Genomic DNA, 15,928 nt, shown 5'->3' with positions numbered 1-15,928 from the left:
TAGTGTAGTACTTAAAAGCAGTTACCCTTTGTTGTTAATTCTTATGTACTCATTGTTACATACACTTATTAGAAGTAGCTTTTGACAATAGCGTCAAAAAAAATAAAATGCTCAAATGTAATTTGTGGGTTTTTCCCATAATAACATGGGGGCGCCACCAGACCTCCACAACACAGGGCCTTCTCAATGTGACCCAGTGGACACGCCCCTGCTGCAGGCACAGCATAACGGATATCTGAAGGGGTGCATGATTCTATCTCAGGTCAGTTTGCTGCTCTCTTCATCCACCGTCTCCTCCGCTGGTTCCCCCTGCCTGCCAGTGACATCACTCTGGCTGGGGCTTTTGATTGGCTCCAGCATCTGGCCCATGTTGTTGTAACCGAACCAGAGGGGCGGGTCATCGACGCTGTTTACCCAGCACTTCACACGTGGCTTCAGCCTCAGGGCCGCCGTCCTACACACACACACACATTATTTTTCTTCTTCAGTGACTCCAGTGTACCTTAGGTGTGTGTTTGTGTGTGTGTATGTAGGCCTAGGCCTAAATACATACACACACACACACACATTATTTTTCTTCTTCAGTAACTCCAGTGTACCTTAGGTGTGTGTGTGTGTGTGTGTGTGTGTGGCCCAGGCCTAGAGGCGCTCTCTCACTTGGAGATGCCACAGCAGTAAGCCAGGGTGACGCTGCCCAGCGGTGGGCAGATGCGCTCCAGCAGACGGACACTCCGGTCGCTCAGCCGCACACAGCCGCTGACGTCCAGCTCCCGCAGGTAACGCAGGCCAGCCGTCAGGTACTGCAGCGCCACGTCGGTCATCTGCCAAGACCGCGGCGTACAGAGGGAGAGGGGGATATGTCACATCCGCTTTGACCTTTTTGTAGTACTTTGGTACTTATCCTTTGTTTCATTTTAAACTGCTCTGGAAATGTAAATGTTAATTTCCCCTGCTAATAAAGTTATGTTGAATCTAATTGAGAAATATTTAGAGAGGCCGATGGAGAGGGAGGGAGATGTCGATTCGAGACGTGGAATGTATTGAACGCAGGAAGCACAGATAAGCACTCACGCGTGATGAGGAACAGACGTGTGTGTGTGTATGAGTGTGTGTCTGTGCAGCGTGTGTGTGTGTGCAGCATACCTTGGGGCAGCCAGCCATGCGCAGGCTGACCAGTGCTCTGCAGTAGAAGGAGAGGGCCTTGATGGCGTTGTCGGACAGACCCACGCAGTGAGAGACGTCCAGGTGGCCCAGGTCTCTCAGACGCTTCAACAGCTTCTGCGCACGCAAGGAGACAGCATAAAGTGTATCTCACATACTATTCCAATATTAACAGAACAGGAAAAGGAGTGGTGTGTACCAATATTATGAAGAAACAAATTATGAATCAATAAAAAACAAGCCACAGAAATGACTAAAACAATATAAAACACACAAATAAACAACAAACAAATCTGAATAAAACAAAATAACTGAACCAGAGCTGAGGGGCCGTACCTCAACGCCAACGTCTGTGATGTGGACACACTGCGAGAGCACCAGCCTCCTTAGACAGACGCCTTCCAGAGCCCCCAGCCCCTAAACAACCAGAAAGGGTTTCACAGACACGTCCCCACCACGGTGCCACCACTTCAGCAGGACGTTAGTGGAGGTTCAGGAGGGGCTCAGACTAGTAGGGATTACCTGGTCCTGGAGGCTGCAGCCACTGAGGTCCAGGGAGCAGAGCCTGCTACCGGTCAGACACTCCAAGCTGCTGTTAGTCAGACTGCTGCAGTGACTCAGGTTGAGGTGGAACAGTTTCAACATCCTGAAGGATCAACCGTGCACACACACACACACACACACACACACACACACACACACACACACACACACACACACACACACACACACACACACACACACACACACACACACACACACACACACACACACACCACATAGATGCTCAATGAATGAAGCCCAAGGGGCATTTTCCAGCAGGGAGGTGTGAGTGTGAGTGGCAGTATCTGTGGAATGTGTGAGTGAGTCCAGGTGTACTTCTGGGCGATCCTCATGACGGAGATGTCCCGGATTCTACTGCAGTGACTTAGGTTCAGCTCTCTCAGTTTGGCTGCAGCAGAGCCCTCTGTCAGAAACCGCACACCGACATCGCTCACCCTGTCACAGAGCAGCAGGCATGTTCGTTCAGAACCACTGGCATGTCCACGACAGTTCCCTGTATTACACATTGTATGTAACAGAGGTTTTGTGATATGGTGTCACTGTATACACAAAATATATCAAATATACATACATATAGAGATTTTGTGATATGGTGTCACTGTGTACACCAAATGAGCGGTATTACGTCCCAATTTGTGTTTGTTTTGTCACTTCAATAAAAGAGCCAAACCGCACCTTTAAATTCAGCTGTTTCTCAGGTGTGGTGGCAGGTGTGGTGCATCAATGCTAAATAAGCAGGTAGCCAGGTAATCATATCAGCAGATAAGAAGTTATGCATCCAATAACCGAGAGAGAGAGAGAGTAATCTAATGCAGAGTTGGGGTTTGGTTGTCCTTTAATCCCTCTGTCGTTGCTTTTGATTGGTTTCCCTGTAATTGGTTTTGGTGAGTGCTAATTGGTTAATTCGTTAATTGGTTATTGGTTGTGTTGGGTGTGGTGATGGAGGTTGCCACCTCCAGCTCAGCAATTTCCTATATCTGTTTGATTTGAGGTTGAGTTGTTTATTTTTTATTAACACATGCATCATCCTTTAGATTCACTTTGCGTGTGTATGTAAGTTATTGGGAGTGGAGGTGGGAGAATACAATTGCAGTTGTAACCCCTAGGCGGTCATCACACATGCACGCACGCACACAGCATAAAGAACATTGATCAAATGAAATGAATGTAGCTGCAATTTAATGCACACACACTTGTTGCAATGTGAGATGTCTAGGTAGTTCAGGTTCTTCAGGGTGGCTACAGACTTCAGGCATGCGTCTGTCATCCTGGGGCACTCGGCTGCATGCAGCCTGCGCAGACCGGGAGAGCTGTGACACAGGGCCTTCCAGCTGCTGTCCGTGATGCGGCCGTTTCCTGCAACCCAACCCACAGAGATGTAAGAGGGAACCAGAGGAGGGATAACCTTTGTAAGGTCGGTGAGTGTGATAAGAGAAGATGTCGATTAGAGTTATGGTTAGGGTTAGAGTTCAGCACTGTAATTGGTTAATAATGTGTTGATGGCTTTGCCAACTTAGATTTCAAACCACTCCCAGGCTTGTTCGTGTTCGGGAATCCTGTCAATCAAATGCATGCACAGTGTTATCATAACTCTAATGCAGGCCCACTCCTCAATGGCAGAGAAACAGGAGGGAGGGAGCGTTTTCTTTGTTTATTTCTCAAAATCTCTCACTCTTTGAAACAATCAAATCTGGCCTACAGCCTCTCAACATACAGTGTCATTGGATGGGATGGGACCATAGCCTCACCCTCCGTGCTGAAAGCCTTGAGTTTGGAGACTTCTGCAATGGCCTTGAAGGCGGCGTCAGACAGATGAGGCGTGTCCAAGAGGGAGAGGGCGCAGAGAGAAGAACACTGCGCGATCAGACCCTGTTGAGGAAGACCAGATCTGAGCTGTGTTCTGTTATCTACTGGGCTAGGACAACTATTGCTTTCTGGGATCTACTGCTCTCTTTCATCTACTGCAATCGGTGTTCTACTGCGTTCTGAGGCTTGATAACCAGACCCTCCTGAAGATCTGTTGTGTTCTGTGAGGCTGTGAGATAACCCTCTCTTTTATGTGCAGGTTTAGATTCTTAAGATTAAGATTGGTAAAGAAAGGCTTTGGTGTTGGTGATGCCGTGGTAAAGATCAGGAGGAAAGCAATGGATCATGATGGGATTAACTCCGGAAAGGTGCTAAAGATCTTGTTTACCGGTTATCCTAGACAGCTGCTTCGAGCGAATAACTCTAATTATTTTCTAATCCCTTATGCACCTGTGATACAGCGCCCAGACATGACAATCACTATTCATTTCAAGGGCTGGGATTTTCAGGCAACCCACTCAATGATTTGGTTTTGCACTTTACATGAGCATGTTAAGTCTCCAATTTCAAACAGTGCGGTTTCTTTGTTTTTGTTCTACTTCTATCCCCCTTCTCATACCAAAAGCAGTCAAGCATAGGGCGTGGCTCCATGCCAGGTCTGCTCAAGAGTCCCGGACATGGGCTAGCCAGGTGACGGGTTCACACCCATTGGCAAACACACGTGTTTTCAAGGTCCTTATTTCACTGTGTAATATGGAATTCCTACTTTCCAAATCACTGTGAAACGTTGCCAAGAGTGAACGTACTTACCACAACACATCTATCAGACAGCGTGGCCATATCATTGATCACAATCTCTTTGAGTGATGGGCATCCTGTTGAGATGTATCTGAATCCATCCACTGTCATCTAAGACAAACAAAACATGATTTCGGAATACGTCTGTCTCCGGGCTGGAATGTATAGAATGCAGCCAGTTAAGAGTTTCCCCTCTGAATTTATTTAACCGTAAATCCATAGCATCTGGAAACAGACTGAGTATAAAGTGTCGCATGTGATGGGACGTGCTCTTGGTGTGTGTAGGTGGGGTAAGGGCAGGGGTGTAATCTAATACAGCCTCCCTTTCAAAAAAAATCTAGCATTCTCTCTCTCTCTCTCTCTCTCTCTCTCTCTCTCTCTCTCTCTCTCTCTCTCTCTCTCTCTCTCTCTCTCTCTCTCTTTCTCCTCATACGCGTACAGTTTTCCAGCAATTTGAGGCAGAGTTAGGAGTGAGAACACAAGGTTAGAAGACAGCTAACAGGACTCGGGAGACTTCATCACATCAAGAAGACTTGGATGTTGTAATCAGGCTCTACAGAGTGAGGCAGAGCAGAGAGAGGAGATTTATCAGCAGCACGGACAGCGGACCTGTGTGCAGCCAGACAGGTTGAGGTGGACCAGGTCGTGGCAGCCCTTCCCTGTGGTAAGATACTTTAAGCCTTTATCTGTGAAGTGCTGGCAATAGGCCAGACTGAGGTACTGGAGGCTCAGACTGCTTCTGTCAAAAATAACAGACATTTGAAGGGTAACAGATTGTGATAAAGACGAATGGACATAAAGACAATATATAAACTCCTAATTATTCTCCTGTCAAACATGTGTTTGAAAATGATTAGAATTTATTAGATTTATTTTTTTTCTTTGACAGACCCATTTGAGTTCAATGGTAATCTTTGTAAACGAATTTCTTAAATAATTTCCTACGGCCTTATGTTATTAGAAATTGTGCTTTTTTTTTGCAGAACCACTTTAGTTCAATGGTAATCTTTGTAAACAAATACTTTTCGTAAATTCCTATATCCTGAAATGATCATTTCCATTTCTGGGATTCAATACACACAATCATTCCAAGTCTTAACATAACCGTATTCCCTTGTTCTCTGGCTCACTATGAACTCCCATTAAAACATACTTCTAGCATCTTGCCAATCTGGCGCTGGACTGTATTTCTCCAGCAGAACAGAAATAGTACAAATTCTGGGAACGAGACGGCATGGGGCCAGGGCGAAGGGGGGCTCAGTACAAGAGACTGGAGGGTACGGTAGTAGTGAGGCAGACGGCGATGCTAGTCTTAACCTGCAGAAGCCGCGTACCTTGAGAGTGCCCGCAGGACCTCATTCGTCACCGGTGTGCAGGAGAGGTTGAGGTAGAGGAGGTTGGGACACGCCTCCACCAGGCTCTGCACCATCATATCCTGAGGGTGGAACAATGCAGTTGACTACCAAAACATCCAGCATATGGTTGTGTGATGGGATAAGTGTGTCCCTGGAACGTCTCAAAGTACAACAACATGTTTTTCTTTCTATAAGAGCATTCAAAGAATGATTGAGAAGGATTATCCCACACAAAAACATGAAGGATGTGTGGTGTTGATGCGACACTGAACATTTGAGTAACTTAATAAAGAGGGAGTCTGACTCAGTAACCACTTCCATGTGTTCAGCAAATACAGCACATCAAGGGAAGGTGTGTGTGTGTGTGTGTGTGTATGTGTGTGTGTGTGTGTGTGTGTGTGTGTGTGTGTGTGTGTGTGTGTGTGTGTGTGTGTGTGTGTGTGTGTGTGTGTGTGTGTCTGTCTGTGTCTGTGTCTGTGTGTGTGTGTGTGTGTGTGTGTGTGTGTGTGTGTGTGTGTGTGGTTGGCATTTAACTTGCAGTTATATTGGAGCACTCTGACACGTTGACGTCCTGGAGGTTTCTGCATTTATCTGATGCAGAGAGCGAGTGAGGGGTGGAGCAAATAAATAAGCAAAATCAGAATTGTGAACTAAACGTAATCAGTTGCCATGGTCCTTTGAAACACAACCCTTCCCCCCTCAGAATGTCAGTAATTTCTAGATGTCGAGCTTGGTTAGTTTCGGTGTATTCTATGCATAATAAAGAGCAAGGATCAAATGTTGTCTTTAATGCAAGACAAGTCCGTATGCAAGATATCTCCCCCTGATCCCCATATGGAGCTCATAGTTTAAAGCTTCATCTGAGAGGTCGTACCGCATATTCAATACTGTGCTGCAGGCCCTCAAGCAGAACAGCAGCTGTACCTAAATAACAGTAAGAGACTGGACGTGCTGGTCCCCATCTGCTTCTGTGTTGCAGTCTGTACTTCAGCTTGGACAGTCATTCCAAAGAACCCCCCTCGCTCCAAGTGCTCCCCAGCTGGAGAGGCCGCTCCAGGGTCCAGTATGCACCTCACCTCCTCCATCCTCTGGGCCGTGGTGGTCCTGCTCCTGTTGTCGATGGCTGAGATGAGAAGAGCCGGACGGGGCAAAGGACTCAAAGGAGTGAGGAATGGCTTGGCACGGGACAGGTGTGGGTCATCCACTTGTTCATCCTTCTGCATATTTAGTTGACACATGGATTGCAACATTAAGTGTACACAATCGTTGTTTGTGCGTGAGTGACAAACTCACAGCACTTGTCTTGGACCACCATGGTAGGTGGCGAGGCAACAGGCGCCATGGCAGATCCGACGCTGCCAGGTTACTTCCCCCGAACTGCACAGAGTCCCTGCAATCCAGGGACGTCTTTCTGGACTGCCAGGAGCGCGGCCTGATCTCCATCCCTAGCTCCAGAAGCTGGTCCAAGGAGCCCAAGCATCTTCTCCTGGCCCGCAACCGGATACGTATCCTACGCGACGGGGCCTTCGCCGGCTTTGAGGGTCTCAAGAGTCTGGACCTGCAGCAGAACCAGATCTCCGTGGTGGAGGAAGAGGCCTTCCGGGGCCTGTGGCGCCTCAAGACGCTGCTCCTGCAGCACAACAAGCTGGCCATGGTGAGCGAGGAGGCCCTGATCCCCATGCCCAACCTGCAGTACCTGCGTCTCTACGACAACCCCTGGAACTGTGGCTGCACGCTAGAAAGCCTCGTACAGACCCTGCAGGTCCCAAGCAACCGTCACCTAGCCAACCACGCCAGGCGAGTCACTGCACACAAATGATGGTCACCGATTTAGAAGATGCATTCACCTTGGCACAGGTCATGGAGGGGCAGTTGGAGGTTCAACAGTACAGAGAAAGGTCTTGAAGGCGCAGGTAGGGGTTAGACAGTGACTACAGATACAGGTCCTTAAGAAGCAGGTAGGGGTTAGACAGTTATGCAGGTCTTGAAGGAGCAGATAGGGGTTGGACTGTGAATACAGACGGGTCATTACAGAGCAGGTAGGGGTTAGACATCTTGCAGAAGATTTATTATTAGCATAAATTATTTTGGATCTCGTGGGTCATATCCTGGGGAAAGTTTATATGACATTTATATGACATAACCCATGGCCTGAAACCAATTTTCTTCTGGCAGGTGTACAGAGCCGCTCAGGTTGAAAGGCAAGAAGCTGAAGCAGGTTGATACTGAGTTTCTGTGCCAGGACTCGGACCAGGGCCCCCAGGACGATCAGACGGACCCCTCTGAGCCTGGAAAACCCAGCGGGATCCAAGGCAAGCCGGACGCCACCGTCTCCTGCCACGCCTACCTCTACCCAGAGCCACGGCTGGACTGCAGTCGGAGAGGTGCTTTTACAGACTGATTCTCCACCACCTTTGATTGGTTTTAGGTCTTTGTATTTTCACAGATACAGAAGATGTTTTGGTTTTGGGTGAATGGGCCACGTGTTTGTTATGCAACAGAAAGATTAAGAGAAGGGTTGTAGAAATATGGCCTTGATCATCAAGCTCACACATTAAAGCCGAGAACAGTCTTTTGAAGTCGGGCATTCTCTTCTTTGCATTCCCAAGGAACCACGGTGGTACTATCAGAAACAAGCAGCTTGGATCTCTCTTGAGAGTCACAAACACATTTTAGCATCTCAACTCACTGCCAAAGTTGCACAGCACAGATGGTGAAACAATATTTCCCCAGCAAATACCACGATGTAGAATACGAACATCTGAGCGAACAATCATGATGCAACGGTTGAGCGTATTGCATAACATACAATACAGAATAACTCTGTCCCTCCCTTCCCAGATTTGACCGAGGTTCCAAGTGGTATTCCGGATTATATCGTTCATATGGACCTGTCTCATAATTCCATTCGTCAGCTACGAGCCAGAGATTTCCATGAAGCCCGGAGCTTGAGAACATTAAACCTCAAGGACAATGACCTGGAGCACATGGAAAAGGGTAAACACTTTTTATTCCAAATATCTAAACCTGATATAAACAGAAGGGAAAGAAGGGATGGTGAAACATAGTCTCAAAAGACCTCTGAAATATAGCTGTCCACTTTAGAATATCATTAGCTGTAGAGGGGCAATAACACGCCAGGGGCGTATTATAAACATAGTAGACATTTTGAATGGGAAACAGAAGAGGAATGTTGGCCAGTGGACAGAGAGACCCGTGGTTTTCTGGAGAATAATACTCAGACCAAAATGTTGGTCGGAATATGAAATGACATCCAAGAAAGAAACAGGGAACATTAATGCAAAACTAAACAAATCCAGCACAAATTTCAGCCTTCTGGGAAAGGAATATTCTTTGTTTGATAATAACCATAAAACCATTAGCTGTCTGTCCCTTTATCTGTCTCTCTGTCTCTCTCCGTTTTCTATCCCAGGCTCTCTGTCAGGCCTGCTCCACCTTCATGAGATGGATCTGTCCGACAACAACTTGCACTTTGTTCAGCATGGCGTCCTGGAAGACCTTTACTTCCTGTCCCTGCTGAAGCTGGGAGGAAACCCCTGGGTGTGCAACTACAGGTGGGCTATTCTCATCTGTACAATAAATAATCTAATCAGTAGTAAAAACCTTCCAGGTCCAGGAGGTGAGAAATTCGCTGCCAAGTTTCTGCTCCAGCATTGCAATAAACCATTATGTGGGCTATATAGTCACTGTGATGCGCCATTGCTGAAGTGGGCGGACAGTCCACACACGACCATGGCATTTATGGTCACTGTTGGCCGTAACATGGCTGTGGACACGCTGTTTGCACACTTTCAGAGAGGCAAAATATGGGACTAATTGCTTTAGGAACCCTGTACCCTTTGATGACCTTATTGGTTCACACAGTTCACTCACGGCGACAATAAATAAGGTTTAATGTGTATCCGAGTCTGCTGTTTGGCAACAGACTCACAGTCGGGAAAAATACCAGGAGGACTTTTATATTCTGGACATGGAAGGGAAGTCACCACAGTCCGGTTTTGTGAGCTGAGTCTGTTACCTAAAATACATACTGAACAAGGTACTCTTTTCAGCATCCACTACATGGTGTACTGGCTGCGTCTGCACCCTGGGGTGAGGATGTCTGGCCTGCAATGCCGTTCTCCTGTGCAGCACATGGGGGAGCGGGTGGAGAAGTACGTGGACTCCTATTACCGCGGGTGCCCAAAGGAGGCGCAGCGCAGCCAGGTGGAGCACGAGGAGCTGGGGGACACGGACCCTGAGCTGTGGGAGAGCCTCCTTGAGGTGCAGGGGACTCTGGAGGAGAACCCGGAGCCCAGCCACCTCAGAGGGCCCCAGAAGTACCAGATCATCAGACTGTCCTGACTCCACTGAACATCCAACCTCCACTATCTATATTAACCCCCCTCACACAAGCAATACAATCAGTCTGTATCAGATGGAGAAACCGACCTTTAGAATGATCTATAGTTGATGATCCTTATAACTTCATTGCAAATATACAAATGAAAAATTAACTTTTTGACTATTAGATAGTTGCTTGATAACATAGATATTTACAATTTGCTGGGATAAATCACTTGGATATAGGGACTACACATGAAACCGGTGCATCTGTTGCACAGAATACTCACTGATGCATGTCAAGCTAAGCCAGGTAAGGGACGTGCAGCCGCGTAGGTTGAGGTTGGTGACAAAGGGCCGGTACTTCTGTAGAATCTCCTTGACCGTCAGGTCAGTGATCCAGTCTTTTTCTACAGAGAAGTTTACCTGCCAGAGTCAGAGACATTAGGAGAAATCCTCAACACTTGTGTAGTCCGTATGTGTTCCTGCGGTTCAGTGTCATGGGTGAGGACCGCATACAGAGATGAAAGGGGAAAATGTAGGCCTACCCGACTCCACAGATGCCCCGACTGTGTGATGGCTCTCCACGTACTGCACACTAGCTCACATTTCAGCAGGTCTCGCAACTCTAAATACTGGAAGATCTGAAAGCACACAGACCTACTCATGGATTTGATCTATTCCTCACTGAACAGCATTCTGTTTCTTTAGTAACCAACGTGATAAAATTGGTTACTATCACGTTGGTTACTAATGATAAGCATTAAAAAAGCTTATCATTTTTTAATTATAAGCTTTATTATCATTAAAAAAATACTTCCAGCAATTAATTATTTGATGTGCATTTTGGGCGTTGTGTAGAATTACAACTGTACCCGAACTGCTCTCTTGAAGTGAACAATGCTGTTTGACATACGGATTGATTTGAGTCTTTGTGGTACAGCTATGCCTTTTGGACATATCCGGTACTTATCAGTTAACCCATGAAAAAGACGAAATTACTTTTTTGATTTTAAAAAATGTTTTTCAAAATCCTGCGTACTTTATAAGTTATAGAGCACATATCCCTTGTTTATTAAGAAAGGTTATTGAGAGAAATTGTGCTATGGCATGTTTACAAGATTCCATAGCACTTAAGACGTATGTGTTGTTATGACTATTATAATTGCAAACATACTATAATTGTTGTGACGCATGAAGATACACGGCAGATCAGTCACATGTTGAACTTAATGATTATTTACATATCAGTGCACACAAAAACTCAACAATGTAAACAGCAGAAGTAAGTAAACTACGACTACTATACTAGTCGTAGTTTAAAAAGAAAAAAACCTGTAGGGTCCTGGAGCTGAACATGTGGTATTAACTAAAGAAAGAGCTTTCCGTAAACATACACCCCTGGAATGGCAATGTCAGATATGATATATATGGCCATAATGAGATGGGAATGGCTTTAATCAGCAGTCCTGGAACTGAAACAGAGTGTTTACAGCGCACTGTAGTCTTATGCAACACACATGACCTCATCGCTGACTGCCTGTAGGGCACGGGAGACATCCTGGGCCCCTGTACAGTCGGAGCCCTCGTTACTTTAAAGACAACATGAAAAATTACTTGTTAATGCTAGTTTTTTAACCAAACATTTCAAAATAAAAACTAGGGGGGAAATAAAGAAGATTGTACTATTATCTTTTTTACTCAAATCGAACTTGCTGACCTCTTAAAAAATGTTTATTTGATCACGACACAGAGTGTATGATTGGGAATTACATTGCAGCCACTGAAAACACAGTGATGTGATCACAATGAAAAGAAAGCATGAGGCACTGGCCCCTGACCTCTCTAAACACTGAATGACCATATCATATTCATCCCTCATATTGTCTTTTACAAATATGTCACATTCCAGATGCCAGATAGGCGCTCAAAATAACCTATATATTTGTGTTTTTAGCTTGATCTTTATTATTTTTAACTCGGCATATAGTTTCCTACAAAAAGATGGATGTCAGTGTGATACCTTATTGGAGAGCTTCCCGGGGAGAACGGAGACACTGTCACATCCCTCTCCAGCCTGGTCGCTCATCTCCAGCACACCCTTATCCAGTGTCTGGGGTACACCCACGGAGCAGCAGATTAGAACACACACACACACACACACACACACACACACACACACACACACACACACACACACACACACACACACACACACACACACACACACACACACACACACACACACACACACACCCCTCAAACCTCCAAGTATTCCTTGGTCCTCTTTGATTCCTTCACAGCAAAGCTCCATATGGTTATTATGCGTTTAAAGCGGATGCCATTGAACACTTTCTGAAGCTTCTCAAAGACCGCTGAAAACAACAGAAATCCATACTTAAATCAGATCATATTACAGGTTATGATTGTCCTACCTGTCTTATAGCCTTAGGATACATTCGAGAAATCAAAATATGCAGGTAAAACTTGCGGTATCAACTGAAACTACAAATGATTCCTAATGTGTAGTTCATTTTAGTGGACAAAACACTTGAATGAGATGTAGTCACCATTCCTTATGAGGACAAAACGGTTGTGTCTATAACTTCTAGGTTTAGTCCGGTCACATACCTGCTTGGACGCTCTTTCTGAATCCTAACCAGCTGATCCAACTTGTGAGTGCTAGGCCCTGCCGTTTCCTCCCGTAGTGCTCTCCAGCCGACCTCATCTTCTGGTGAAGCTCGTAGGCCTTCCTCTTCCTTTGTGTGATGTACTTCACCCATTGTCTATACACACGTACACACACACACACACACACAGACACACACACACACACACACACACACACACACACACACACACACACACACACACACACACACATTCACTTGTCATTCATTATTCACTCCTCAGGATCCACAGAGAACACAAGGGGAGTTGAAACAGGACACTGGGGGCTAGCCAGTGAGGGGGAAAGTGAGTCATATAGTATGAAAGCTCACCCGTTTTTGCAGTTTAGTTTTATTTTCTTTGGATCTTATTCTGGTACTATGGTGGCATTTTTCACTAGGCCTTGTTTATTTGTATCAGCTTCTCCATGACCATCTCTAAACATCACGAGGGAATCCCAGGTGTAGAGCTCTGAACACACAGTCTAGCTAGGCTTACACAGAACTCTCCTCGCCCCATCTACGCTTGAAAAGTTCAGGCTGTGACTCACACCTACAACAGCTGTCTACAATTAACTAGTTGAACAAGGTACTCTTTTTAAGCAGTTGGATTAAATATCGAAATTGTTTCCCCTTTTCCTTGCTCTTGCATAAGGTTGATTGGGTGAGTTAAGGAAGCATTAGGCGGAAGAAGTGAGGGAGCAGGTGAGGGAGCAGGTGAGTGTGTGGAAGTGGAATAAATGGGATCAACATTCGGCCCAAGGCACCGGAAACCGTTTTTTCCCCCTGAGAAGCATAAAAGGCTCTTGTATGCTTAGATTAAATGTTTGGCCGATGATAAGATATATGCTGCCCTTATTTCAAACAGTGAGGCTTCTGTTCAAAGATAATCGGTTGATTACAATGAATTCAAAACTCTGAATCTATGCTTCCTTAACCCTTCAGATATACCAGAGTGGGCCACTCCTGTAATGTTTCTCAAGAGCCAGCCGAACAGGGCTATATATCCAATAGACATAATAGGAATTAAAATGCTAAAGACCGAGCAAAGGCTACAGAATGCAATCTGATGTATATGAATAAGCCCGGTATACGCTAGTTCTTCCGGGCCCAAAGCTACAGCCCCTAGTCCCCAAGCAGACCACGTCTTCCAACAGAATAAGTCTTCAACTTCAACTGATAAACATAAAGACAAATTAATTATGTTAATGAGTATATGCTACTTAACAGACAAATAAGTTATCTTTCCATCCCAGCTGTATGACCCAAACAAGTAAGCTGGCCTATCAGATCAGATATGGCACCTGACGCAGAATGCAGGTCTGTTGTCCCCTCTCCAAGTGCCTGTATCTAACAGGTAAGATTATACCATTCCATGTTGGATTTGGTTTGTCCACCCACAAGCTCTTATAAGGTGTACGATACAAAGCAGTAGGTTCCAACCTCCATCCATGTGGCATACGTCAACTGTCAACACATTCATTTGTTCCACAAATGAATGGGCTATGGAAATGAGTATATTTTGGAGCCAAAAAATGAATGAAATATTAAACAGCAAAAGTAATAAATACCTTTGAGATACATTTGCTTGCAGTACTCAAAACCTACCTGAAGCAATACTTTGTTAGATGTCTTCGGTAACAGGAGTAGACTTTCTCTAACAGATATGTGGGCAGCTGGGAAGATAAGGTGCTTTTTTTTAAACTCAACATTCTTCATCTGGTGAGTACTGGATTTCAAATGGATTCCAAGATGGGCACACAGTAGGCCTACCGAGTCTTCGGCCTCCTTGAAGATGGAACGCACCCTGCCACGTGTCAATGAGGTTTTTGCTATTTGGTTTTCTGCATCATGAGCAAATGTGTACCTTGAAACACATGGTTTTACAATTGACATCAGCTGGAAATAGTCTCTATAATAACTTCTTCAGATGGTCTACAGACAAATAAGGTGCAGGGAACAGTATGTGTCATATTTAAACCAAATTGAAAGAGAATGCAGATAATATAAACGATTATCCGATGTTCGATCTCCAGCACAAATGCTATAGAAGAATAGAGTTGCCAAAGTGTCCCATATTAATGTTAACACTCACATATTTCACTTGTATGATACTACAGGGACAGGCTGCTCATGCCCACTACTCTAAAAATAAGAATTACGAATATTATGAATTAATTAATACTATTACAAATTAATAGAAATAAGCTAACTTTGGTTAATGGCAAAACATTGCAATAAAATACAGTTCTTGCTGTGTACTCCAACTTTTCCTTAGATATGAAGTAGACCAGCAGGATCGATTTTACAAAACAGTATTCTTTCGATAGAAAACTATCATGAAATGCGACAGATATGTGGGAGGGAAATGATAACTGGAAAGAGAAGAGAGTATGCCCACTTTGGCTCCACATGTATTTCTGGAAGACTTTTTCGGCCCTCAGGCCTTGAAGATCAATTTCAGAGATCAAGTTGAAGAATGGCAGATTAAGTTTGTTCTAATTTAAAGTAACTCTTACGTGAGTATAGGGTATTATGATGTCTGTTTTAAATAAAGCGCCCTTCATTATTTGAGTATTTATTAATATTTTGCATGAGAAAGAGCGCCACCGTGTGTCAATCTCTTGGAACAACAATGCAAACCCTGAGCCGTTACCAACCAGTCAATGTCGTGGAGATTATGATGTCCTTGAAGGGCAACAAGTTTATTTTCCAGAAACTGTATTGGATCATTTGGGCTTGACAAACATGAAGCTGTCAACAGGGCCTGTTGACAAGAAAGTGTATGCGGAAGTAAGGCCTTTGACAATCGATTTTACGCACAGCAGTAGTCTATTATGCATCTGACACAAATGCATTGTGATATAGATTAACATACCTGATAAATTTGCGGCAGAGAGTGTTTTAGCACGTATTGTTTAACTTTCGCGTTTTGTAAGGGATCCATGGCGTGCCTTCGTATGAAGCTCCTTTCTCACGGGAAATCTTTCTAGGTTTGACGTTGCTAGGTGACCATCACACCAAATCCTAAATAATCTAATCTAATCAAAAGTAATGTTGGACAATGATCAAGCACTGAGTGAAGTAAAAAATAAATAAACGAAACAAAACCAATGTGGATAAATGTTATCCAGTAAATTAATACATTCATAAATAAATATGGTGTATAGGCCTATTCATATTTTAAATCTTAATGACGGGGGAAATGTATGTAGGTAAAAAACAATCTGT

General features: G+C 44.7%; 2 protein-coding genes across 2 annotated transcripts; one reads left to right on the top strand and one right to left on the bottom strand.

Annotated features, from left to right (window-relative positions):
• Positions 1 to 11: 11 nt before the first annotated feature.
• On the bottom strand, positions 12 to 15,676 carry fbxl13 (F-box and leucine-rich repeat protein 13). Its single transcript, XM_030366586.1, has 21 exons — positions 15,576 to 15,676; positions 15,358 to 15,464; positions 14,471 to 14,564; positions 14,306 to 14,373; positions 12,660 to 12,814; positions 12,294 to 12,403; positions 12,052 to 12,141; positions 10,577 to 10,672; positions 10,319 to 10,454; positions 6,223 to 6,275; positions 5,664 to 5,764; positions 4,939 to 5,068; positions 4,342 to 4,440; positions 3,474 to 3,594; positions 2,919 to 3,081; positions 2,041 to 2,160; positions 1,684 to 1,807; positions 1,498 to 1,578; positions 1,144 to 1,278; positions 658 to 821; positions 12 to 454 (listed from the first exon to the last, which is right to left on the bottom strand). Exons 1-21 carry the CDS (start codon positions 15,642 to 15,644, stop codon positions 259 to 261), a joined length of 2,412 nt encoding a protein of 803 aa, XP_030222446.1. The 5' UTR covers positions 15,645 to 15,676; the 3' UTR covers positions 12 to 258.
• On the top strand, positions 4,672 to 11,716 carry LOC115551036 (leucine-rich repeat-containing protein 17). Its single transcript, XM_030366533.1, has 7 exons — positions 4,672 to 4,993; positions 6,664 to 6,874; positions 7,005 to 7,481; positions 7,860 to 8,068; positions 8,526 to 8,681; positions 9,118 to 9,259; positions 9,758 to 11,716. The coding sequence occupies exons 2-7, from the start codon at positions 6,750 to 6,752 to the stop codon at positions 10,047 to 10,049; spliced, it is 1,401 nt and encodes a 466-aa protein (XP_030222393.1). The 5' UTR covers positions 4,672 to 4,993; positions 6,664 to 6,749; the 3' UTR covers positions 10,050 to 11,716.
• Positions 15,677 to 15,928: the final 252 nt, after the last annotated feature.

The sequence above is a fragment of the Gadus morhua genome, chromosome 9, assembly GCF_902167405.1.
Source record: "Gadus morhua chromosome 9, gadMor3.0, whole genome shotgun sequence".
NCBI classification, from domain to species: domain Eukaryota; kingdom Metazoa; phylum Chordata; class Actinopteri; order Gadiformes; family Gadidae; genus Gadus; species Gadus morhua.
Note: the sequence above shows the minus strand (reverse complement) of the source record. Positions and strands in the feature narration are given on the sequence as shown.

Coding starts and splice junctions, on each gene's coding strand:
- LOC115551036 (XM_030366533.1), top strand. CDS start 6,750: ATGCACCTCACCTCCTCCATCCTCTGGGCCGTGGTGGTCCTGCTCCTG. Junction 7,482..7,859: donor CACCTAGCCAACCACGCCAG/GCGAGTCACTGC, acceptor TTCTTCTGGCAG/GTGTACAGAGCCGCTCAGGT. Junction 8,069..8,525: donor GCTGGACTGCAGTCGGAGAG/GTGCTTTTACAG, acceptor CTCCCTTCCCAG/ATTTGACCGAGGTTCCAAGT.
- fbxl13 (XM_030366586.1), bottom strand. CDS start 15,644: ATGGATCCCTTACAAAACGCGAAAGTTAAACAATACGTGCTAAAACAC. Junction 14,374..14,470: donor TCAAGGAGGCCGAAGACTCG/GTAGGCCTACTG, acceptor TTATCTTCCCAG/CTGCCCACATATCTGTTAGA. Junction 5,765..6,222: donor CAGAGTGCTCCAATATAACT/GCAAGTTAAATG, acceptor TTCCACCCTCAG/GATATGATGGTGCAGAGCCT.